This window comes from Peromyscus californicus, unplaced genomic scaffold (genome assembly GCF_007827085.1).
Source record: "Peromyscus californicus insignis strain IS unplaced genomic scaffold, ASM782708v3 Scaffold_12__1_contigs__length_115047231, whole genome shotgun sequence".
In the NCBI taxonomy this organism is placed as follows: domain Eukaryota; kingdom Metazoa; phylum Chordata; class Mammalia; order Rodentia; family Cricetidae; genus Peromyscus; species Peromyscus californicus.
Genome location: NW_026294413.1, coordinates 66,757,140 through 66,782,923, shown reverse-complemented (window position 1 = coordinate 66,782,923; position 25,784 = coordinate 66,757,140). Strand labels below are relative to the sequence as shown.

General features: G+C 46.5%; 1 protein-coding gene and 1 long non-coding RNA gene across 4 annotated transcripts; one reads left to right on the top strand and one right to left on the bottom strand.

Moving 5' to 3' along the window:
- Window positions 1–11,116: 11,116 nt before the first annotated feature.
- Window positions 11,117–25,254, bottom strand: Gjb2 (gap junction protein beta 2). Of its 3 annotated transcripts, XM_052733112.1 has the most exons (4): window positions 25,161–25,254; window positions 18,512–18,605; window positions 16,683–17,787; window positions 11,117–13,318 (listed from the first exon to the last, which is right to left on the bottom strand). In XM_052733112.1, the coding sequence occupies exon 4, from the start codon at window positions 13,294–13,296 to the stop codon at window positions 12,616–12,618; it is 681 nt and encodes a 226-aa protein (XP_052589072.1). In that variant the 5' UTR covers window positions 13,297–13,318; window positions 16,683–17,787; window positions 18,512–18,605; window positions 25,161–25,254; the 3' UTR covers window positions 11,117–12,615. The 3 variants fall into 3 exon arrangements, with proteins under 3 accessions (XP_052589072.1, XP_052589070.1, XP_052589071.1); XM_052733110.1 differs by having other exon boundaries at window positions 16,683–18,605; XM_052733111.1 differs by lacking the exon at window positions 25,161–25,254 and having other exon boundaries at window positions 18,512–18,619.
- On the top strand, window positions 18,789–24,615 carry LOC128107345 (uncharacterized). Its single transcript, XR_008217052.1, has 3 exons — window positions 18,789–19,304; window positions 21,603–21,652; window positions 22,095–24,615. It is a non-coding gene; the product is annotated as an uncharacterized LOC128107345 (long non-coding RNA).
- Window positions 25,255–25,784: the final 530 nt, after the last annotated feature.

Here is a 25,784-nt window from a genome sequence, read left to right as displayed (position 1 = left end):
CTCTGTATAAATAAAATGCTGATTGGCCAGTAGCCAGGCAGGAAGCATAGGCGGGACAAGCAGAGAAGAGAATTCTGGGAACAGGAAGGCTGAGAGAAGAGAGACACTGCCAGCCACCGCCATGACAAGCGAGATGTAAGGTACCAGTAAGCCACGAGCCACGTGGCAACTTATAGACTAATAGAAATGGGTTAATTTAGGATAGAAGAACTAGATAAGAAGAAGCCTGCTACGGCCATACTGTTTGTAAGCAATATAAGTCTCTGTGTGTTTACTCAGTTGGGTCTGAGCAGCTGCGGGACTGGCAGGTGAGAGAGATTTGTTCTGACCATGGGCCAGGCAGGACTGGAGAAAACTTCAGCTACACAGGCTTTTGCCTTTCATATTTTTTTTTTTGTTTTTGTTTTTGTTTTTGTTTTTCGAGACAGGGTTTCTCTGTGTAGCTTTGCGCCTCTCCTGGGACTCACTTGGTAGCCCAGGCTGGCCTCCCTCGAACTCACGGAGATCCACCTGGCTCTGCCTCCCGAGTGCTGGGATTAAAGGCGTGCGCCACCACCGCCCGGCTGCCTTTCATATTTTAAAGTTTTATTTTGTTTTTCATTGATAGAATAACTGTACATGTTTACCAGCCACATGTTATTTCTTTACATGTAAACACAGTGCAAAGATTGAAGCAAGATCACTCTAACCTCAGTTATCAGGTTTTTGTTCGTTTTGTTTTTGATAGTGAGAACATTCCAAATTTACTTCTCCAATTACTTCCAAAGGTTCTCTCTGTCTCTCTCCCCGCTTCTTTCCTTCCTTCCTTCCTTCCTTCCTTCCTTCCTTCCTTCCTTCCTTCCTTCCTTCCTTCCTTTTTTCCCTCTCTTTCTACCCTAACATTCTAATCCTCCTACCTTCATCTCCCAAGTCATGGATTACGTGCCTTCATTCCTAGACATTTATTTTTAGTTGATATATAAAAACATACCATTTATACATACTTTGAAAGACTGTATGTGTTTGCACAATCCTGGGCACACAGGTAGAGGACAGAGGACAGCTTGTGGGAGTCTGTTTTCTCCTTATGCCACGTGGGTTCCAGGAATTGAATGAACCCAGGTTATCAGGCTGAGTCATCTCGCTGGCCCCCATTCATAGCGTATTTTTCTTCATCCATGTATCTGTGGGTGAACTCATGTGTTGACTCTATGTCTTGGCCTGTGTGGGTAGATTAGAGCTACAGTAAACATGGAAGTGCAAATGTGTCTCCCATCTGTCATATTGATTTCATACCCTTTAGGACTGTACTCGGGACTGGGGTCATACTGTACTGCTGTTGTAAATTTTTGAGGTATTCCCTCGTGGTTTTCACAATGGCTGTGCTATGTACATTTCCCACCAAAAGCCACGTAAGGGTCCCTCTGTGCCCACATCTCAGCACTAGTTATCCGGTCCGTTTGGTAAGCCACCCAACGAGCTATGAGCCGTATCTCACTGTGAATTTGCTTTGCAGTTCTGTTGACTAGCGATGTCATCTGCCTAACCAGTGTCCTCCAGTCCTAGTCTGGCAGAGTGGCCCTCTCAGCCTCACCGTTGACTTCATTCCTGCTGCCTGTGCTCTGTCCACAAGATCCTCCAACACCATTATTAACCAAACTGCCCTCAGCACCTGCCTTTGCTGGACTTTGCCTGTGAGCTGTCTCACTGTGGTTTAACTAATGATTGACAGTTATGGAGTATACCTGTCCCCACCTTGTGGCTGGGCTAGCAGTTTTAAAAGCTTCTCTTCAGGGAGGCTGTCACCCAAGGTAGCTGGCTCAGACAGGCTCCCTGAGCTTCCCCTCCAGGGATAGGATAGCCCCTACTCCCTTCCATTGTCTCTTGCATTTCCCAACAGTTACAAATATTCGATACTGTCACATTGTTACTCTGAGGGATCCCAGCACCTTTTCTGACTGCAGAGAGGGTTCAGAGTTCAGTTTTCTCTCTTATCTTTCCTGGCCCCTGGCACTCTCACTCTGATCCAGACCCTGCCACCACCTCTGCCTGCCCTTCTCCTGTCTTCCTTTAAGGTTGTGTCTACTTATGACCCCAGACAGAAGCCCACAGGACGGCTGCCCCCATGCACGTTTCTAGCCCTGATGTTTTTGTGTTGCAGCACTAGGGTGGAACCCAGGGCGTCTTGCACGCTGAACAAGGCCTCTGCCACTGAGCCATGCCCCAGCCCTTAGCCCTGATCATATGTCATGAATTTCTGCCAAGCCTTTCCCATGCCTGCTGTATTTCCCCACTTTGCACGTGACTCATGTTCAACATGCTTTAACTCAGTCTCAACACCGGTACCCTGGTTGAAGGGATGATAAACGGCGCTGGTTATCATGTGGAAAGGTCACAGTCATGACAGAAGCCAGTGTTAGTTTTTAGAGCTTTATTAGGAGGGAAAAGAGGGGAGGGGAAAGAAGAGAGCCAGGCCTGGAGAGAGAGAAAGATGGTGGGAGGGGGGAGCAGAGCAGAGCAGAGCAGAGAAGGAACAGAGAGAGAGGGTGGAGTCCACGTTTGGCTTTTTAAGGCACAGATTGAGTGACCACACAGCAAGTACGGAGTCACAGCGCCCCACCCCATGACGTAAGACACAAGACCCCCAGCTGCGCATGTGCAGGAGTGAGGGCAGGATCCTAACACTGGTTACGTCATTCCTGTTTCCCACTGCTCGGGCCTGAGTATCTCTTGTCTCTGTGATCCCTCGGCCCTCTGCTATGTAGCCTGAGCTGGCTCCAACCTTCTTTTCAGTTGAGGATAACCTTAAATTCTTGATCCTCCTGCTGCTGTGTCCGGAGTGCTGGGATGATGGATGTGCTCCGCCATGCCCAGCAACCTTCTGCTCCCATGATGCACGATGCTGCTTCCTTACTCTGCATGGCCTCCTTGTTCTACAAGGCTCCAGGCCTGAGTTTAGAGAGCTTCCTAACTCCTTCAGAACCTAGGCCATTTCATGATCTTTCTGTTAAGTCATCCTGGGACTCAATTAAGCTTTCTCATAACTGTCTGGGTTTTTCTATTCAGTTGTGTAGATAAATGGAATAATGCCATTTTATAACATTTTGGACAGAGATAAGTAACTCAGAATTAAACTTGGGCATTTATCATGCCTTCCTTTTTTTTTAAAAAAAAAAAGAAGAATTCATCTTAACTCTCCCATAACATAGTCCTATAAGCATAGATATGCCCTGGCCCCCTCTCAGCCTGTCTCAAGTGGTTCTCAACCTTCCTAATGTTGTGACCCTTTAATACAGTTCCTCGTGCTGTGGTGACCTCCCAATTATGAAATTATTTCATTGCTACTTCATAACTGTAATATTGCTACTCTTGTGAATCATAATATAAATATCTGATATGCAGGATATCTGATATGTGACCCCCCCTCAAAGGGATCCTGCTGGACCCAGACGCCACCCCCTCTTCTCCTTGCCCCGGAATGCAGAACGAGCCAAGAGGAAAAGCAGGCTAGTGAGAGAATGCCGGCAATAAAAGGTGTCCATTTCCTGCTTCCTTACAAACTTAGTGTTGGTGGGGCCTGAGGGCACAGGCTAATAATATCCTAGCTGCTAGGAAGCTGAGGCAGGAGGATGGAATGTTCAAAGCCTACATGGACTATAGAGTGAGTTCAAGGCCAGCCTGAGCAACTAGCAAGACTGTGTCTCAAAGTAAAAAATAAAACAGGGCTGAGGGTAGCTCAGTGGTAGAGTGTTTGTTCCTAGAAAAGACAAGGTAGAGGAGGGGAGAAGGGGGAGGGAGGGGAGGGGAGGGAGAGGAAGGAGGGGAGGAAGGGGAGGGGAGGTGAAGGAGGGAGGGTAAAGGAGGGGAGGGAGGGGAAGGTAAAGGTAGCCACTTCCAGGAGTACTGAGAGAGTGTTTTTGGAAGCTCAGACACAGACTTTAAAATTTCTTTTACTACATTTATTCATTTGTGTGTCCATACACACATTCATGTGTTCAGCCTGTGTGGAGGTCAGAGGACAACTTGCAGGAGGAGCTGGTGCGAAGGATTAAACTCAGGTAGTTGGTTATGTTTGGTGGCGAGTGTCAGTGCGATTCCTCACACACTTGTGGATACAGAAGATGTTAAGATCATTAAAACTTCTGTTTCTGGATTGGATGGAAATGGAAATTCCTAAACCAGATCACTGACATAAACCTAAGCATGAATCCATGCCAGATTTGGGAAATAAGTTGTCATGGGCTTAACAATCCAGGAACCTGAAAACCAGGAGCTTTGAAAGGCTGCCGTGGGGGCAAGAGCCCATTTTCATCAATGTTATTTGAGAATGATATTTACTCACAGTGCTCTCCTTGCTGTAATCTTCCAAGGACACCATCAGTAGCTTTGAGATGAGCAAAGGCCACTTCTGGCTGTCTCGTGAATGAGAGGCAGGATGATTTTCTGGTATTTCTCCCTTAAAGAACTTGACCAGACTGGAACACGGTTGTTTTTCACGAGGCTGGGTAAGCCTCAGCTTCATGTGCTGACTTGCTTTAATTATTTAGTGCTCACGGTTAATTTATATAGGCTTTGGGGTTTGGTGTGGCATAGTGCTAACAAGGGAAGTCAGAGATGTCAACAGCATTATGATGTGTGTCTGCACTCAGAGCACATCTCAATGAACTGTGATTTCCACTGTAGACTATCCATCGGCTCTCATGCAGAGAAAAGAGATCTTTTTCTACTAATTAAAACATGGTAAGAATATTTAAAGAAATTGTCATCTTACCTGTCTCTAAGCGTGCAGTTTACGTTACTGCTGTGTGACCAACTCCAAGATATTTGCCCCTTTGTGTCTGGCCTGTTTAACTTAGCCTGATGTCCTCGAGGTCTGTTCAGGTCACGTGAGCCAGCTTCTCCTTCCTGCTTAAGGCTCGAGGATTCTCTGTTCCGCAGATAGAGCACATTTTATTGATGAGGCAGGTGTGAGTAGGTGACTCTCTGAACAGGGTTTACAATCTGTTCAGTTGAGATTGCTTTTTCCTTTTGGAAAAGGTTTAGTAGGTAGGAAAAAAAAATGCTTTCTTGAGTAACGATAATTTAGAATTTTCTCAAGCTCATTTTTTAAGGTCTTAAGAAGTAAATGTCACATTTGTAAAAGTCCTGAAATTTTTCAATGGTGACTTCTGTCCTTAAGATTATAAAGGAGGCAGGGTGTAGCTCAGGGGCAGGCCACTTGCATAAGCATGTGTGAGGCCCTGAATTCCACTCCCTACCCCAAACAGACAAACATAGGACAAAAAACCAAGGAATGCTGACCTCTTTAAAGAGGCACCGCTTTGATGTTAGCTATAGACCACAGAGTAAGGAATGTGCCTGCTTGGAAGAACGTGGAAAGAAGCAGCCTGACTTCATTGCAGTTATGATCCAATAGTGGGCTTTTAAACCTGATGCCGGAGGAAGAGCCGACTTCAGAAGCTGTGTAAGGCTAAGCACAGCAACATGAGGCCCACACACTGTCTCCACTTGTTCCGTTTGTGAGGAAAACTTGTGTATGAACTTCCTGTTCCCTTTTACCATCTCCCTAACAAAACAACAGCAGGTAGAGATCTATGAACTGAAAACGCAAAGCAGAGCAGTGGGAACACAGAGATTTCTGTGGAAGGGGCATTGTTCAGGCTGAGGAACGTCTTGAAGCTGTTGCTCAAGGGAATTGCAAGGTGACACTCTGCAATTACCCCCGATGGACTGCAGATGGCAGCAGAGAGAGACTGCACCTGATTGCAGGTTCTACCCTGGATAAGGGCTTCCAAGAAACCCTTCAGCTAGTTATAAATAATAATAACTAGTGGAAGGTGTCCTTGACGAGTTACTGAGCTTCTCACAGAAACACACACACACACACACACACACACACACACACACACACACACACACACACACACACACACAAGACCAAACAAACTACGAGTCTCAAGTCTTCCCTTAAAGTTAGTGTTCTTTCTTGAGTTAGCTTTTATGAAGTTGTTCACGAGGGCTCCCAAAATCCAACCCAAGCCATGAAGCTATTTCATGTCCTGGGTTCTTGTAAGCTTGGCACACCTGTCACAGCCTCTGCTGCACACCACACAGCAGCCACTTTTCCCACATCTTCCTACACGGTGACTTCCTTCCACATTCATCTTCGTATTTGAGATCACAGGAAGATCTCAATGAACAGCCCTTTTTAAATGGCTCACGATATGACAGGCATGATTAGGGAGGGGGCTTTGCAAGATGCTCAATAAACTGTCACAGTCTCCTCATACCAACACAGAAGCCTGCAAACTAGATGTCACTAAGTTCATCTATCCTTAAAAGTCCACACTCAAACCTTGCAGGGAAGTGAACCCATGTGGCACCAGAAGGAAGTCTTTGGTGGCATTCCATATTCAACACTTTTTATTGGCTTAAGTGAGCACAAGAAATCATGTTCATTAAGCTGGCAGATGCTCTATAGTTTGAGGGAACTGATAATAAGCAGAAGACAGAGGCTGAGGTCTGGAAGAACAGGCGGAAATGGACAGAGTTTCCATAAAAAAAATAGAGTTTTTAGAAAACTCTACAAATGGAAATCTGTTTTGTTAGGGAAGGGGAGGGCAGTTTTTGTGAAAACTGGGAAACAATGTAAGTATACAAATCTGGGAAGAGTTCCAGACATATCACTAAGTAGGAACTATCATGGCAAAAGGGACCTTAGAAATGTAATAAGCAAAGGGCCTGTGAGATGGCTCATCTGGTAAAGGCATTTGCCTCCAAGCCTGAGGATCCGAGTGCGATCCCTGGAGCCTATATGGTGGAGAACTGACTTCCCCGGGCTGTCCTCTGACCTCCACACACATGTCATACACAGGCAAGATTAATCAATCGATCATCAATCAATGTGATGAAAATGTAGAAATGTGAGCACAAACCATTGTGACTGTATACCTGAGTATACACCTGTACAAGGACAGGTGATCCTTGGCTAATATAGGCTTGTAGCCTAAAACTTCATGGTGAGTTGAAGAAATTCTGAAATGAAAATGTGATTGTCTACCGGGCAGTAGTGGTGCATGCCTTTAATCCCAGCACTCAGGAAGCAGAGGCAGGTGGGTCCCTTGAGTTCAAGGCCAGCCTGGGCAAGTTCTGGGGCAGTCAGGGCTACACAGAGAAATCCGCTCATTTCACTAAGTATTTTAGCTAGGTTTCACAGCATGCTGTAGAGTGCTGGGGTTTTCCTCAAGATCTCAAGGCTAATTAGGAGCTGCAGTCACTGCTATTTCCCAGGAAAGAGAGAGGATCAGACCCAACAGTGCCGTAGCCCAGGAAGAGGTCCACGTTTGAATCAGAGTATGGTTTCCATTAGATGTGCTTTTGCACCATCAAAAAGACATTCAAACTGAACCATTGCTGTTGGGGTTGTGTCTACAACTGTATGGGAAACACCAGAAAGATCTATGTTGAGATGTGAATAATTGAGAATTCTGGGCAAGAAGTGAAATGAGGCTGAATTCTACCTCTGACTTTATTTATTTATTTAATTTTGGTTTTTCAAGACAGGGTTTCTCTGTGTAGCTTTGCGCCTTTCCTGGAACTCACTTGGTAGCCCAGGCTGGCCTCGACCTCACAGAGATCCACCTGCCTCTGCCTCCTGAGTGCTGGGATTAAAGGCGCGCGCCACCACCGCCCGGCCTCTACCTCTGACTTTATACACCTCTGGGTTATTTAATTTGAAATAAAAATGTGTCTCTATGTTTGACATTTACACAAGTGACATTAGTAACCTTTTCATTTAAAACTGACCAAAGGTGATAGCGCTGTTAAAATGTTAGATTGAAATTAGACAGCAACATCTTTCTAGAAGAGTGGCACCATACTGGACACCAGGCACATCTCCCTTCAGTGGGTCACCAGTACAGAGAGAGAGACAGAGAGAGAGATCTGTAAAATATGTGCTGTATTATATGTCAATTACACCTTAATAACTGGTCCTAATCGCAGCCTGAGGATCAGGACTGTGCTTTATTCATTCTTGGAGAAGCTTAAACCAGCTAATACTTACTAGGGCCATATACAGCAATGGCTTAATGTCGAATGAGTGAATGATCAACCCAAGGAATCAAGTCTGCGCTGAACTTGGATCTATTCCCAGCTATTTGCAGAGTGCTCAAGTGGAAACTAGATCTGCTCTTGGTGCTCCAAGTGAGGGCAGAGCAAGGCTGGAATCAGAGCAGGTGTGGCAAAGGAGTCCGACGTAGGCACAGCATGGAAGAGACTCTTAGGACCACAGATCCTCCTGGTGGCTGGCTTGCTCTCATGTGGACAGGCCAACTCCATTTTTGGCCCTAACGTCTTCTTACATCCCCCTGATTCCTGGAATTCATTCCCAGTCTTTTTGTCTCCCTGCCTGAGAGGTTCCTTGTTCCTTGTTTCCTTTAGGTTTCTTCAAAGAGTGACCATCCCACACTAACAGGTATGGGTACCATTCTCTGGTGTCTGACACTCCCTGCTCTCTCTTTCCTATGACACTGGCCTACAGCAAAGAGAATCTATGGAATTTGTTGACATTCAGCCTCCTTCAGCATAAAGGCTCAAGTTCTATGTTTTTTTTTTTTTTTTTTTAATCAACTTCAGTCGCAGGGACTAACAATGCCTGGGACTCAGTTAGTTTTCAATAAATATCAGCTGATGAAAAAAATCATGGGGATGTGAGGAATGGACCAAGGGATCTTGTGAGGCTGTGGCTACATCATGGACTCCAACAGCATTGCAAAAGACAGAGGTGCGGGCCTGTGGAGTTAGTCTTAGCTGTGGGAGGGGGTATACCAGAGGAATTCCAGGAGGCCAGCTGACATAACCACCCTGTGCTTGGACTGCTCTTATTAGCCTTTGATCTTGACAGTCGCCAGAGCTGTGCCCTCTTGACGCCCCTCCCCACCATCCTCCTCCACAGGAGTAAAGGTGATGATCTGCTGCTTTTTATGTTGCTGTGAGGATAAAAGGAGGCAAGACACGTGGTATGCCTGTTGGGTAGTACAGACTGGACACACCTGTAACATTCTTTGTTACAGTACTGATTCTCTTTGCTATTCATTTATTTGTATTTATTTAGTCTTTTTTTTTCTGTTTTGAGATAGTCTTATGAAGCTCAGGCTGGCTTTGAACTAATGTCACTGAGGGTGACCTTGAACTTCAGATTCTCCTGGCTTCGCTTCGTAGGTGTTGAGATTACAGGCGTGTGCCTCTGCCCACCATTCCTATTTATTTATTTTATCCAAGGTTGGAAATGGAACCTATTGCCTGCGTGTGGTAGGCTCGTGTGAGGCATCTTGCATGGAGCTACTTACTCTTCAGCCGTTGATTTTCTTGAGTTACAGAGTGACATGGCTGTCACTTGTCTTTGCACTCAGCCCTCTTTCCCCTCCTGGTGTGGCTGGTCTCAGAGGTCACTGTGTTAGGCTTATTTCAGTGTCAACAAGCACTTTCTCAAGCTTCCAGTTAATTGAGCTTTGCTGGAGACATTCCTATCTAAGATGTCATTCACCATCTCCCTCGGGGTCTATTGAGTGGAAAAGAGATGATGGTAATATCACATTATAGTGGGGGTCTATGTAAATCGCCCCGTTGATTTCCCCAGGCTTGGGAAGTAGTTGGGAAGCCCATTGTAAGGAGAGGCCAGGGTAAGCAGGGAGCTCTCATCTGCTCTGCTCTGCTGTGATCTTTTCGGCATTTGCAAGCTGCTCTCTGGTGAGTCACCGAGTTAGATCCCATGCTACTGAGGCAGCTGAGGCCCAGGGAACCAACAGAACACTGCTGTCCCACTTACAGCAGCGGCCTGCTTCTCAATAGGTGGCACCGTGTTTCCTTTGTCAGTGAATGCCACGAGGGTTGGGGGCATCACCTCTAACCTCAGAGCTCACTCACATGGTGGGCTGCTCCTCAGGGGCAAATTGTCAACTGATAGTTCAGGATGATCGTATTTCAGAAGTTGAGCTTTAATTTGCAAGCTTGTGGCCAGACCTCTCTGTCAGTCCTATGAAGGCATGGTTGGTGGTTTGTAATTATTTTGGCCCTGTCTTTTAATACCTTAAGAGTGATAATCTTCATAATGTGTGGGAGTACAACTAGCCATTTAAAAAGCTGTGGGTTCTCTTTACAGGGTATGGACAGGGCACCCTGGCAGGTGGGAGACTCTTCACTTCTGTTCTATTACCTGAGTGGAAGTGGGCTGAGTTTTATTCTTCTCAAGGCATGTAACAAGTGCATAGTCCTCCATAAAAATATTATCATTGATGTTTAAAATGTTTTTGACAACCTCTGATGGGAAGCTTGTACCTTAAAGGACAGAAGAAGTGTCGGTGTCATCCAGGGGAGAGCTGCATGTAGGCAGTCACTTACCTGGGACAGGCTTGCCTGGCAAGTTATGTCCCATGGGATAGACCTGAGGAACCATAAAGCTGTCTCATGGGCCACATGCTTCTAGACACAAAGGAAATCTTGGAAAAGTTCCACAGAGGACGGTTCTCACATTGCAGACTTCACCATGAAGGTATTTTAATTTTTAAATATGAAGAGTGTTATTTATTTCTTTTTGTAATACTGGTGCTCAAATCTGGGGGACTCATACTTGGGAGACAAGGTGTTTTAGCAGCAACTACATGCTGGGCCCAAGAACCTCTTAAACTGAAACCAGACTGATCCTGTCCCTGTGGCTTAGCATTCTGAAGGCTGTGCTCTAACTCCCACACCTACAGGCCTTAGGATGGGGCTCACTGAGCCCCTTAGAGGTGCTAAGGATTTGGGCAGCCATGTTCTGCCCCTCCCTCTTTACCAATTTTTCTAGCCGCCGGGAGTTTTCTGTAACTAGGGCAGAAGAATCCCAGGACAGTGAGTGGGTAACCTGTGAACACACTCAGGGGATGCTGTAAAGTATAAACTATGAAATATATGTATACACAGATTATTATAGCTGAGGATGGTGGTGTGCGCCTTTAATCTCAACACTTGGGAGTCAGGGGCAGGCGGATCTTTGTGAGTTCTAGGGCAGCCAGGGTGACATAGCGAGACCCTGTCTCAAAGACAAAACCAAGCAAAACCAAAAAAAAAAAAAAAAAAAAAAAGACTATCGATTAAGTTAAAATTTGGTATTCTATTAAAAACCTTGTTTAATTTTAAAGTATACAAAATAATCATATTTTAATAAGTGACATATAAGAGTTTACAAAATTATTTTAGTGACAAGCATGAAACCACAACTCTTATTTATTGTTACAAAATGGCTTCCCAGTACCGTTCTTGGCAGTAAGAAGTGTCCCCCTTGGAGTCGTTGAGTGCCATCTTGTGGGAAACACATTAAGCATAATGGCAATGCTAAGGTTCAACTTGCCCTAGGAGAGTAACATATTAACCTAAACTCTAGTTCTTATTGACCTAAACTCTACTTCCTATTTTTTTCCAAATATCCATATTTCTGTTTCCAGTTAAGAAAGCCAATGCTGAAGAGGGAAGCAAACAGACTTTCAAAGTAGAAAAATTCAGTTTTAATCGACAGAATTTAGAGTCTAGAAGTTCCATTGGTTCTCTGAAAATAGTTAACCCCCTGCCTCCACCCCACTTTGTTTCTGCACCCTTAAATTATACCATGGCAGTGAAACTCCCAAGCGCACTCATGAAGTCGATGTCTTCTGATGCTGGCTGCCACACCCCACAGCTACAGAGTCAGCAAATGTCAGGAGGGAGGGGGCTGAGTTAGGCTCATAGCAGGTGGCAGTTGTTGGCGTATCCTATGTGTCTCTTATGCAAAATGACACTTGGATTTTTAAATTGAGGCCCCTTCTGGTCAGAAGCCAGCACAAAAAGCTTCCAGTTTGTCTCATTTGAGACAGGTTGTGATGTGTTGCGCTGTATTCAACACACTGATGGTGGATACCGTAGGTGGCCTCTCAGCCACACTGCAGATTTCCCGTAACCAAAGGCCAACGTTCTAAAGACCTTGTGAGATCTGACTACACACCATGTTCATATCACAAACTGAACCTTCGAAATAGGAGGAATGTATAATGGTTTCCAGATCATTTTGAGAACAAAAGAACCTATCTTATTTTAAGGTTTTCATTAAAAAAAAAAAAAGACACAGCGCTTGAAGTATCAAATAAGTTTGTCCATTACTGCAGACTTAAACTATCAAAGCACATAAGAGTGGAGATTCTTTTCCTTTAACTGGGGCAACTCGGGGAAGGGTACCCTAAGGGAGGCCCAGTGAACTTGCTGGGTACCTTCCTCAGGACTGGACCCATCTCTCCTGTCCTCAGAGAAAGAGAAACAATGTGAGATCCTTTGTCTAAACTGTGAATGTATCCTACAAGAATAGTCGCTACCAGCCCGGAGTCTCAGTGGAACTAACTTTAGAACCGATTAATACAGGCATAGAATTGGGCCTTTGTTTGGGAGCTTTGGGGGAAGGGAGTCCCATAGAGGCCTCTGGAGTCCCATGGAGGCCTACAGGGACTTCAAATGGTGGCATTTAAGATGAGAATGTTTGTCTTAGGAAATGCTGGTGGCTGAGCTTTGACAACTAAGCACAGGTTGCCTGATCCTTTTCCTCCGTCTTGGCTCTAGCAGCCAGGCAATGCATTAAACTGGTCTTTTTGACTTTCCTGAACAATATCTAATGAACAAATAGCACAATTCTGTGATATTTAGCAGGATGCAAATTCCAGATACCGAAATCATGAACACCGTGAAGACAGTCTTTTCTGTGGGCCTGGAAATGAAGCAGTCCACTGTATTAGGACAAGGCCAAGCATTGCATTTCACTAGACGCTGCATGAAGAAGCCATTGTACATGATGTAAAAGACATACATGAAGACAGCTTCGAAGATGACCCGGAAGAAGATGCTGGTGGTGTAGGTCCACCAGAGGGACCCTTCGATACGGACCTTCTGGGTTTTGATCTCTTCAATGTCCTTAAACTCATTCTTTATCTCTCCCTTCATGAACTTCCTTTTCTTTTCGTGTCTCCTGTAGGCCACATGCATGGCTACCAGGAGGGCTGGCGTGGACACGAAGATCAGCTGCAGGGCCCAGAGCCGGATGTGAGAGATGGGGAAGTAGTGATCGTAGCACACATTCTTGCAGCCAGGCTGGAGGGTGTTGCACACAAAATCGGCTTGCTCATCTCCCCACACCTCTTTTGCAGCCACCACGAGGATCATGATGCGGAAAATGAATAGGACGGTGAGCCAGATTTTCCCAATGCTGGTGGAGTGTTTGTTGACACCCCCGAGGATACTCTGTAGCGTGCCCCAATCCATCTTGTCCTCTGGGTGGGTGGCACTAGAAACGACAAATGAACACAAGACAGGTGTCACTCACTGGTCTGGCCAGCATCCAGGTCCTAGCCCTGTTCTGGGGACAGTCTCCTCCAGGATGGTGACAATACAACTTACTTTACCATCAGATTAAGTGTGTAGTTCCCAAACCATCTCTACCATGTGTCTGTGTGCTCTCTAGTACAGTTCTCTAAAAGACACTTCTTCACCTGAGTGATTCATCCAGTCCTTAGCACGTAAAAAAGATGTGGGTACAGGGGTGCACCAAAGCAAAGTACTTGTTAGTCTAAAGGCAGAACTGAGTTCTGACTAAATCCACCTCATGTGTTCCTGTTTCCTTACAGGTCACTCAACAGGCTGTGTTGGCAGCACCAAGCTTTGCTGTGTATCACAGTGACCGACCAAAGCTTGGACCAACTTCACCTTAAGAGGCACAGCTGCCCAGTTTGGATGACAGTGAAGTTCCATGTGACCCAGTACAGTTTCCCTGATATGCCTGGGCTTGGGAGGCAAGGGTGATCTGTCTTTACTAACAGTTACATTTGCATTTGAGATTTCTCAGCTTAACCTTTCACTACAAGCTTGCTTCTGCCTTCTGTATAAGAGGAATAGGGTCCAAAAAAAAAAAAAAAAAGTCTCTGCACTTAGGTTTTTACATTCAGGTTGGTGACTCCGCTGTCCAGTTAGAACTGTTTGGTTAATGTTCCGTATCTGTTTGGATGTGTGTGGCAAGTGAGCTTTGCTACTGTGAACTATGGTTTCAACTTTGACGTGATTCTAAAATAAATAATTATGAAAAGTGGCAGGAAATTTAACTCAGTGGTTCCCCAATTACTGGTCCAAGGCTCTCACCATCAGTCCAGAAGCAAAGTTGCCTTGGGTCAAGAGGTGTGTATTGACTGTGCCCTGGATGATCTTTCAGGAACCAATGCCCTTCTGTTTCATCCCAGGGAAGGAACTGTCCTCTCTGATTCATAGCTACGCCCTGTCTGTCACAATCAAGCCCTCTTTTGACAGGATCCCTCCCTCCTGCTGTCCTGATGAGTCACTTGCATTGCACCCCTTCCAAGCTGTAATGAATCCTCTTGCTCTCCCTTAAAAGCATCCTGCCCCCTGTTGTAGGCAAGCTGTATCCTGTTTCCTAGTGAACTACACAGGCTCAGGGTGAAAGTCCCCCGCCTTGCCCATGGTGGCTGCTGCAGAACACCAAGGTCTTGGTGGGGCCCACTCAACTGTGTCTTGGTCAGAGGAGACAGGGCCATGGGAAGCTGGCGTACACTGGTCCCATCCAACTTGGAAAATGGGAACGCACAGGAAGAAACAGTGGCTGAACAGGTTCAGCCCTGACCCGTTTATACCTAGACTGTTCCGAGTCCCTTAGGGAAGCCGGTTGTCCTTTGAACAGTCTCGCAGCTCCATGTAGTCTGCCCCCAACAAGCAGAAGTATTGAAAGCAACCAGTGTTCTGTTTAACAAAACAATCAGATTGGAATTCGACCTTCTAAGTTCATGTCCACTCGCTGAGTGGAGATCAGGACACGGACTGAAAGAAACATCCACAGACCTGACCCAAAATACAGAACTCATAGGTGAGTGGGGTATGTGCCTTCGCCTGCCTATAGCATCCACAGACTAGCCCAATTATTGTCAATTGGGAAAAATAAACTTCACAATAAAATCTTCACTTGTTTATAAAAATTAAAGTATTTGTTGAGTTTGAGCTTGCTCTGTTACCCTGGTTAGCTTCTAACTCCACGAAGCTGGGGTTAGTACACATCTATAATCCCAGAACTCTGGAGGCAGAGGCAGAAGGATTGTGCTAACTTGAGGAAAACTTGGGCTGCAAACAAACAAACAAACAAAAACAAAAAACAAAACAAAACACCAAAAGAGAGAAGAACAAAGCAAAACAAAAACCAAACCAAAAAAAAAAAAATTAGGGAAAAAGGTTCACAGGATTGAATAAACAAGACCAGGAAAAAACTCCAAGAGAAAACCAAGTACCTGGGTCATAATAGGTGTGGACCCTGGCACATCTGGTTGCAGCTGCTTGTCTTAATGGCCTTTCCAAGATGAGGGAGAGATTAAAATTTGACCTCACAAGGGGCTTGGAGTACTGAGCCAGCAGGGCGAAATTGTCAATATTCAACTGTGGTGTAGGAGGTGATCTGGCCTCTGACTAGGGAGGTCACAGGCAGGTCCCTACCAGGCCTGGGTCACTGCAGATTGCCTGGAGTGTTGCCAGAGTGTGAGGGACCGTCAATCATTAGCTCCCGAAAAGGAGACGGGAGCTTCTCCTTATTTTATATGTAATATATTATATTAATATATATAATATTATGGATATATTATATATACCCTTATTTGCCTTGAAGGGTGCTTTGGGGAGCTGGCGGAACGCCGCCAGACGCTGTGCCCACCTCACTCTCTGCCTTTCTCACAATTGTAACTAACTAAGCCCAGAGTTTCCAAAGGACTCCGGGGTAAATAGAGCCATGGCTGCGCTAGACTTCTCAGGACAGTGCCAGAGACCTGGGCAATTCGTCCCATTTAGGCTTATGCTCCCTTCCAGTGAGGCAGCACCGAGGGGCTGATGCAAGAGTCCCGATGGACACGTTTCCCAGCAGCACACCATCTGCTGAGTCTGTCTGGACTTCCAGCTGCAGAGCCCCACCTGAACGCAAACCCTTAAAAAGCGTTTAAGGAAAACGAAAAGCAATCAAAATCACCACTCAAGCGCAGGCTGGGGTCCCCTAGCTCGAGGGAGCGGCTACCGACGCGCGTTTTGGGCGGTCGCCCGCGTCACCCCAGGGCTTTAGGTGGTAAAGGTCAGTGTCTTCCCACGGAGGCCTCCTGCTTAAACAAATGAAACCGAGTTTTCCTGCTAAGCTTTCGGTTAGTTAAAAAACTTTCAATGGCGGCAGACACCGCAGGCAGGAGGCCTCGGGGAAATTCTAGCAAAGGAACACTGGCAACGCGTCGCAGTCGCGCGCGGAACGGCCTGTCCCCCGCGTCCCTCCCCGCCCCGCGCGGTGCGGGACCTCCCCGCTCGGGCTGTGCGGACGCTTCCTGGCCCGTGCGCAGCAGCGAGCACGGCGGGAGCAGCCGGGTCCAACTCCGAGCCCGGCCAGCCGCTCCAGCCGCAGAAACGCGTTCGCGGCTTGGGTCCCTATCCGCGGGTGGCGGTGGCCCGCGGGGACGGCGCAGTGCGTTCGGGCCTCGGTTTCCCAGGACCGCGGCGGCCCGCACCTCGCCTCGCACCTCACGCGTCCCTACCGGCGGAGACTCGAGCTCCAGCCGCTGCGGGGCGTCGCGATCAAGCGCGGGCTACACCGCTGTGACTCCGGGGGCGCAGATCGGCTGTCGCACCTGTGTCCCGAGGAGCGCGCGGCGCTGGCTGGCGAGAAGCGGCAAGGCGCTGTTGCCTGGAAGGTGCAGGTCCTGAGTGGGTAGCGGGGCCGGTCCCGGCTTGGTCCGGAGTGGGTCTCGGGCTGGTCTTGGGTTGGTCCGGAGTGGGTCGCGGGCTGATCCGGAGCTGGTTCGCCGCTGGTCCCGGCCGAGGCTGCGCTCTGTAGGCGGGAGCGCCGCCGACCGGCTGCAAGTTGGGCGAGCGGAGCGCGCAGAGCGCTGCGATCTTGGACACCTGTCGGCCGCGGCGTCTTTTAACCGCACCCCTCACCCCGCCTCTCTCACCCCGGGCGATTGAGAAAGTTGCAGAGGAGGCGGCTCCGAGTGGCCCGCCGCCCCCAGCGCCGCGGGCGGGGCTCTCCGGGCACCTAGAGCCGTCGGGCCCCGGAACCGCAGGCTCTCCTCGAGCCCCAGCCCCAAGCCCCCTCCCCCGATCCCAGAGATCCAGACTTTCCTGTGTGCAGCCTGAAAGGAGCCTGCAGACCCCGCGTCACCACCCAGGACCCACCACCCAAGGTCGCAAAGCTCCAAGCCCCAGCTCCTAGCTTTTGGGGAAGTGGGTAGTGTTGAAAGAGAGTTGATAATGTCGTTATTACTACTCTCACTAGTGGGAGAGTGCCATACATACACACGTGTACACACACACACACACACACACACACACACACACACACACACACACACACACGTATATGAAAAACGGGCATTCCAAGGAGGTGAAACTTTGTGTCGGCCCGCAGCTTCCATGGCATACGAGGCTCCTCTCCCATAGGGGACCCGCAGCCCAGAGAGCCAGGGCACCTGGAATTCAGGTTTAAGGCAGACTAACAGGGGGCGCCGTCAGGGCTGGCCAAATTCTGGCTTCTATTTCCCTGAATTCCCGACTTAATTCGATCACTTTGAACAGTGTGCCAGTGGCTAGGCCAGGGGGCGGTGTAGAGGTGAGTCTCCAGGGCTGGCCTTGAAGTCTCAGCTTGGCCTGGAAGCAGACATGTCACTGCCTCGGGAAGGTGCTGTGTTTTCTTTTCCACAGCTGAGATCATTGCAAGGAAGGGGCGCCCGGAATCTGCAGGAAAGAAAGAGAGCCAGGTAAGCCCGTCCGTCCCTCTTGGAGTCCAGACTTTTGGGAAGACCCTTGGCAGTGTCTACAGTTCGATTCCCTCTCCGCCAAGCTGGATATGGATTATGAGGTCTGTGTTCACATTGCTTAGCTCTCTGGATAGTTTTGAGAGGCAAATGAAACAAAGTGGACATTCACAGAGCATTTAGATAAGAACTTAAAATATCAAGAGCAGGCTGTGCTCGGGACACCTAGCCCAGCTTCACCCTCCTCAGTTACCTGCGACCTGAGTTTGGGGTGCAAACCTCATGTCCTCACAGGGTTTCCTCAGATCAGTGAAGAGATAGTGATTCATCCTGATGAGGCCCAAGAGGTCTAAGAAATGACTCTCAGTGAGAGGGAAGGAGCTGAGGGTGCTCCCTTTTCCTTGCAAAGCTAGCTTATTGTCAAGCGCAGACCTAGCTTGAGGGGTGTGAGCTGAGGCTACTTACCCTCCCTTCTTTCTGTTAAGTCTTAACCTAAGAGGGGGTGTCTGTAATGAAGAGACAAAACCCCAGGAGGCCCACATCCTTTAGACTGCCTTTCTGAGAGAGGTGCTGAATCAGTGTGTGAAGGATGACTGGCCAAGTCAGCTGGGGTGGTACGACTCCCTTGGCCCGAGCACAGCTAGACATGAAGCCTAGAGGTGGTGAGGTGGTGGCAGCTGGCAGTGGTAGAAGAGTGTCTGTACCTTTAGTTTTTCGTGGGTAGTACAGTTCTAGGCCAAGTGGAACTCTCATTCAGCGACAATGAGAGAAGCTTCGAGAATCATTGCAGGAAGTCGGCTGGTAAAAAAGTTAAGTTGGAGATGAGAATCAACTCACTTTCCCCATTGAGCAGTTTCATCTGAGGTTTTAATGCCCACGTTATGATTATAGGTTCAACGTCTAGTTCCCTGACTTGCTTCTGCAGATCTGCATAATGGCCGTGTGTTGGCTGATGGTCACAGCCGGTGGGAATATTAGGATTTATAGTTCATCTCCTCTAAAGTCCCCACTGAGAACTCAGCTCTTGATTTTCATCTGTTTCATCCAATTCCCCTTGTTTCTTTGTGTTATGTTTTCTTCCCAACTAGACCAGAGGCTCCTCTAGGGCAGGAAATAGTGAATTTATTTGTGCATGTGCATTCTCCAGGGGAGGGGGTTAGGGGAGAGGAGAGGAGAGGGGAGGCTAGAAGGGAGCTGGGAAAGGTTTGACCGTTTGAGATTATCTCCGAATGAAGCTAGATGTGCATCCAGTTAACAGATCACAGAAAAGAATTTGTGCCCCCCTCCACCTCCATTACAAGCATTGCTTTGATAAACTGAGCATTGGAAATAAACCCTACTCTTCTCTCCCTGGCTTTCATGTCTCAGCATACGGCCTGTGAGAAGCTCAGCCCTGGTAACGCGGTGGGAAGGGAGCAGCAGCTCACGGACCAGCAGCTGACCAGCTCACTTTTGTCTTATTCACGTGTAGAAACTAACCAGACAGAGAGAGAACAGGTTTGGTTTTTTGTTTTTGTTTGTTTGTTTTTGTTTTGTTTTGTTTGACTTGGCTTTAAGCACAATCCCATGACATCTTCTAGGCTGTCCTTGAATGAAGGGAACAGCAAGGCCAGACAACGGTGAGGGCTGAGGAGGGGCCTATGAAGTAGCTGTGGATGATTAACCAGCAAGGAGCTCTGAGCCCTGCACCTTGTCACGTTCATGTGTCAAGACAGGCGAGTGTCTGGTTAGCACTGAGAACATGAATGCTCGCTGGTTATCACTTTCTTCATGATGTTGAAAGGTGACAGGCTAATATTTAGGCTACTTAGTATTTTAATTTGATAGTTGTTTTCTGTAAATAAACTCAAAAGAACTCGTTATTGTGCAAGAAATCAGTGCAAGATAAATTATACATCTTGCCATTTTGATGAATGACTGCTTACCGGATTCCTCCTGGAGAATCCTGGGAAGGATGCTCCAACACACACACACACACACACACACACACACACACACACACACACACACTTCACAATTTCTGAGTCACAAATCAAATGCAGGTGATGGCAGAGAATGTTTCAGGACAAGAAAGGGCTTGTGAGTGTCTGGAGTCCCTGTCCCACCACTTGACAAGTTTTCAGATAAGCTGGGCCCATCGATCGCCTTGGGGAGAGACATCAGCCCTTTGGGCTGCATACTCCTTTCCGGAGTTTGCTATTGAAACATTAATCCTATAGGTATGATTAATAAATCATATTCAGCTCTTCCCAAAAGAGCACTTGGAAAGCAAAGGGCCTCTGGCTTCCATGAATAGTTAATAATGACTTACACTTGATAATGTGATGTCACAGCAGGAGTAGCTCTTCTGGACCCTCCAGTCTGTGTGGGTGATTATTACACGAGATGGGCTTTCACTACAATCTCTATTGTTGTTATTTTGTCTTGAGTCAGCTTCTCTAGCCCAGGCTGGGCTTGAACTCCCCATCAGTTAAGGATGATGTGAATTACACCTATGCTTCTGCATCCTTAGTGCTGGCCCCACAGGCCTGTACCTTCAAACCTAGTTTCTTCATTTATCTCTGAGTCATACCATCCCTATGCTTTCTAAAACTTATTATTCTGAAATCATTTAGGAAGAAAAAGCCAACTGTTATATTCAGAGTAAAATTAAAAAGCACTTCAGGCTTTCAACAATTTAACCTCTCCCAAATTAAAGACATTTAAGCCCCCAACTTTTAAGCTGTGGCAGCCTGCTGTAAGTGGCTCTGTTTTCTTTTTTCTTTCTTTTTTAAATTTTAACATAGATGTTCTGGTGAAATCAAAATAGCTGTCTCTCAGCTGCAAGAGTGTGGTGAGAGGCCTCAGTGGCATGGCTGGGTGAGCACGGACTCTTCCTTGCAAACACACCCCTGTGGCTCTTCTGTGGTTAATTGAGCAGACCATGGAAGAATGACAAAGGTCCTTCCAAACATGTTTGTGTCAAAAATACACACATATCCTGTAACGAAGCAACCATAAGTACCGTTGCTGGCCAGTGGAAAACATTCCTTTCTGCTGAACAGAAATTGAAATTCTGTGTGTTACAGTGGCTAGTCAGCATGGAAATTCTGCATCATCCACCAAGGAGCCAATGGGATTTCCGTATTCTGATTTGTGTGACAACAGTATTGTGCCCTATAGTATTTTGAATCTTTTTTGGGATGAGCAAAGGGGGAGGGGACCTCATGTGCTACTGTAGAACAAAATTATAGTCAGGGTTGATAATGGATTATTGATACTTGGTTATTTTATATTTGACAGACAATAGCAATTCTGTGTGAAACACTCATCTACAGTGTTGTGGACTTAAGGTTTTGTTTCCTAGAAACCACTGATCATGATGTTAGGTTTTTGCTCCCCAGGTCCCAGTTCTGGTGTGTCCTGCAACCTGCAAATCTCCCTTTCGAGGACTGAATATGAAATTATTTGGCTTGAGGATTTAAAATAGAGCTTATGTATGTGGTAGCTATTCATTTAAACTTCCCCTTAAACTGAGAAACATTTCCATTTTGGGAGAAGTGTTCTTAAAAGAAAAGGGGGAAAATAAATCGCAGGGCCAGAGTAAAGAATGGAACACAAGTGCTTGTAATACCTAGAGTGCACAGTAGATGGCACTAAAAAGACTTGCCCGGAAGCCCTGTACTGGGAGAATTTTCCATGTATTTTTCTAGTCTAGTGTTGCTGGTCCTGATCTCGTGAGTAGGCTGGGAAATAAGTTGATTTCTTCCTACCCCTTCCTCTTCCCTACCCCTCCCCCTCTTCTTCTTTATGTAGACATGAAACAATAAAAAAGAGAATATCAGAGTGCATTGCTCTTAACAAGGGTAAGTAATGCTTTGTGGGATGTTTGTGCATACAGACCCCCAGATCCGGTGTAAAGTGCATTCCTTGCTGTCAGTATCTGTCACAAGCAAATGTGGAAAGCCCCTGTTCTGTTCCATCTTCAGGGAGACCAGATATATCACAGCAGCTGCAGGTGAAACAGGCTTATAACATAGCGGAGAGACCTGGAGGCTCCAGATGTCACCTCCCACCTCGGCTGTGCCTTAAGTTCACAGCTGACAATCCCAACAGGCCCCTAGCTGGCAAGATGTGTTGTGGGTGGGCAGCTTAAGGACATTCTTCAGGTTGGAAAAGGACATCTGGTCTCTCACACTATACCTTTCCCTCCAGGACTCCCCATTTTGAGCTAAACACAATAGCAACATCTAGCAAGGTCTTTCTTCCCCCACCCCTACCTTTTTATTTTTATTTCTTTTGAAACAGGATTGGCCTGGAGCTTGCTCTGGAGACCAGGCTGGCCTAGAACTACCCGCTTCTGCCTTCTCATGCTGGGATTAAAAGTGTGTGTCACCACGCCCAACCTTTAGGTCTTTTACTAAATAAAAGTTTGTCTTAAAAGGAGTATATGCAGTGCTTTTGATAAATAGCACTGTTACCCACCCATCATTTTAGTGGACTTATGTATGTAAAGAACTACATGGAAGCCTGTGCCTATGTATGATGTGTGCAAGGGTATATGTGCACATTCATGTGAGCTTGTGTGTGTGTGCATATGTGTGTAGGCATGAATGTGGCACAGCTGTGTGTGGAGGGCAGAAGAGCCTCAGGTTTCAGGCCTTGCCTTCTACCTTGTTTGAGGCAGGCTAGCTGCTCAGCAGGCCTCCAGGAATTCTCCCGTTGCAGCTTCCCATTTGCTGTGGGAGCACTGGGCTTTCATAGGTTCTGGGGACTCAAAGCCGGGCCCTTACGCTTGCACACAAAGTGTTTCATTCACTGACCATCTGCCTGGCCCCTTGGAGACTTCCAACATAAAAGTTTTCATTGGATAATGGACTCTGGGAAGAGACAGCAAATGCTGAAACTTTCTATCATCTCCTGGATTTGAAAATGGACGAGTTGGTGAGAAATTTGGAGGACTAGGCTGCTGCTGGTGGTGGTGATTTGGGACTCCCGTGTGCATGTAGCTTACATGAAGATGGTGCTGAACAGTGGGCAGAGTCTCGGCATTACCATTAGATGGGAACAGTCACTTTTTCTGACAATTCCATGATGTGCATGCAGGCTACTGGACTGCTTGGATTCTGATTTCAATTTTGTTTTTTTGTTTTGAGATAGGGTCTCTCTATGCAGCCCTGGATGTTCAGGAACTCTATGTAGACCAGGCTGGCCTGGAACTCTCAGAAATTCCCTTGCTTCTGTCTCTGAAGTGCTGGAATTAAAGGCGTGCACAACCATGACTGGCCTCTTCTAGGCTTTTGAAAGGAGTTTTTGTGCTTACGATTTATCAAAGGAAGCAATGTTGCAGATGTAACATGGCTAAGTTTAGATTGTATAAGTGACATACAGAGTCACACACACACACACACACACACACACACACACACACACGAAAGAATCTCTGGTTGTAAACTGATACAGGTTAGTGTGTTAATCATCGATGCACAATTGGATATTCCTACATGTTCAGATGCTTCATGCTTACCTCGTTGCAGAAGTCAATGAAGAATTCTTGCTTCCTCTTTCTTCTTTCTTGCTGTTTTCCTAAGATGAGGCCTTGTTATGGTATCCCTGACTGCATGGAACTCACCGTGTAGAGCAGGCCGACCCTGATCTTACAGTGCCTCCCACCCCAGCTTCTGCCTCACAAATCCTGGGATAATAAGCATGTGTTATCAGTCTAGCCAAAAGAGTGCTTTTGATTCCTTTCAACAGAAGTAGAAACAAAGTTAAGAATCCAAGAGCTGGGCAGAGTGGATGACTCAATTGGCAGAGTGGTCACGAGAGGACCTGAGTTGGGATCCTCAGCAACTGTAAAACACTGGGCATCTGTAATTCCAGTGCATGGGTGAGGGAAGAAGATGGATCCTCAGAGCTCATTGGCTAGCCAGTCTCACTGAATTGATGATCTAGCTCTCCCTGCCCATCTCTCTCTGCTTCCTGGCACCCAAGAAGTGAGCTAGTTTAACGCTCACCACCATGATGCTCTGTTTGCAATGCAGCCAACTGATCACAACCTCCTCTCCCTTCCCTGAGGATTCGTGGCAGTTATTGGCTGATGGAGAGGGAGAAATGTTTTCTTCAGTGGAGTAGCAACTGGTGAGTTCCCTATGTCCCTGTGACTAACCCTTAGAACCATATTCCTGTAAGGAACTCCACAGAAGTTCATTTGTTCACACATGCCAACAGCAACAATGAAAGCAACAGCAACCCTTCTCCAAAACCAAAACACCAAAACCCTGAGGGGAGAAGGAAGACGAGCTCAGAGGAGGAGGATCAGTGGGCGTGAGGCAGGAACAAGAAGGTAAGGGGTGTGCAAATGGTATAAAAATATTGTGGTGGTATTGTGTTCCCCAGAATATTGTGCACTCTAATAAACTTATCTGGAGTCAGAGAACAGAACAGCCACAGTATTAAACATAGAGGTTAGGCAGTGCTAGCACATGCCTTTAATCCTAGCATTCCAGAGGCAGAGATCTGCCTGGATCTCTGTGAGTTCAAGGCCACACTGGAAACAGCCAAGCATGGTGACTCATGCCTTTAATCCCAGGAAGTAATGGCAGGAGGCAGAAAGGTACTTAAGGTGTGAGGACCAGGAACTATAGCCTGGTTAAGCTTTTAGGCTTTTGAGCAGCAGTTCAGCTGAGACCCATTTGGATGAGGACACAGAGGCTTCCAGTCTGAGGAAACAGGATCATCTGAGGAACTGGCGAGGTGAGGTAGCTGTGGCTTATTCTGTTTCTCTGATCTTTCAGCGTTCACCCCAATACCTGGCTTCAGGTTTGTTTTTATTAATAAGACCTTTTAAGATTCCTGCTACAAAATATACAATATACAAATATGAAAATCATTCCTAATCACAGTGTTCTGTATAATATATATATATATATATATTATATATATATATATACAGATGAAAATGTAAAGCAAAACAAAAATAACTTTTCTGAAACCATGAGACCAAAACCCCTTTCCTCCCGTAAGCTGTTCACCTCAGGTATTTTGTCACAGTGACAGCAAACCAACCCAAATGCAACTATGACTTCTTTTGGTTTTATAATCATATCTTCTCCCAATTTACCATAGCAGTTGGTACATGACTGGAAAACAGAATTAGACAACTTCAAGGTGCTTAAATTCCCGAACCATGTTCAAGCTGACTGCAAGGTAAGCCTCAAGAAATATTTAGCCTGTCTCAAATGCTTTCTATTTCAAACACTGATGAGACCAAAGAGACTAAACATTCCACAGAGTGTGTGTAGGAGGGGATGGTGAGCTTGGGCTAGGAGCCCAGGGGTCCTTGTTTGCATCAGGCTTCAGTTATATACTCACATTATCACTTTGACTCAGCCTCAACTCCACTTTCATCTTGAAATCTGACTGCTCAGGCTGTCATTTTAGCTCCTGGCAGAAAGAAAAGGACTTGTATTCACTGGAAACAAAAAACAAAACACCCTGGAGATATTTTATATACAATATCCATCACTTAGTGAAAGACTGAAAGGTTTGTAAAGAAGAAGAAAAATGAAACCCACAATAAAGAGGAAAAATAATCAATAGAAGTAGATCCACAGAAACGTGGAAATTAAAAGGGTGGAAAACAAGGATAATGTCAATCCAAATCAAAGGGAAGCAGGAATGCTGTATTATTAAAACACAGCTCAGCTGGGAGGTAGTGGCGCAGGCCTTTAATCCTAGCACTCAGGAGGCAGAGCCAGGCGGATCTCTGTGAGTTCGAGGCCAACCTGGTCTATAGAGCGAGATCCAGGACAAGTACCAAAACTACACAGAGAAACCCTGTCTCAAAAAACAAAAACAAAACAAACAAACAAACAAAAAGCACAGCTCAAAGTAAGATGAGCAGAATTGAAAAGGCATTGCAACTAGGCAAAGGGCCATTTCATCAAGAAGACATCAGTCCTGATGGTGGATTCACTACATAGCAGAGTTGCAGAA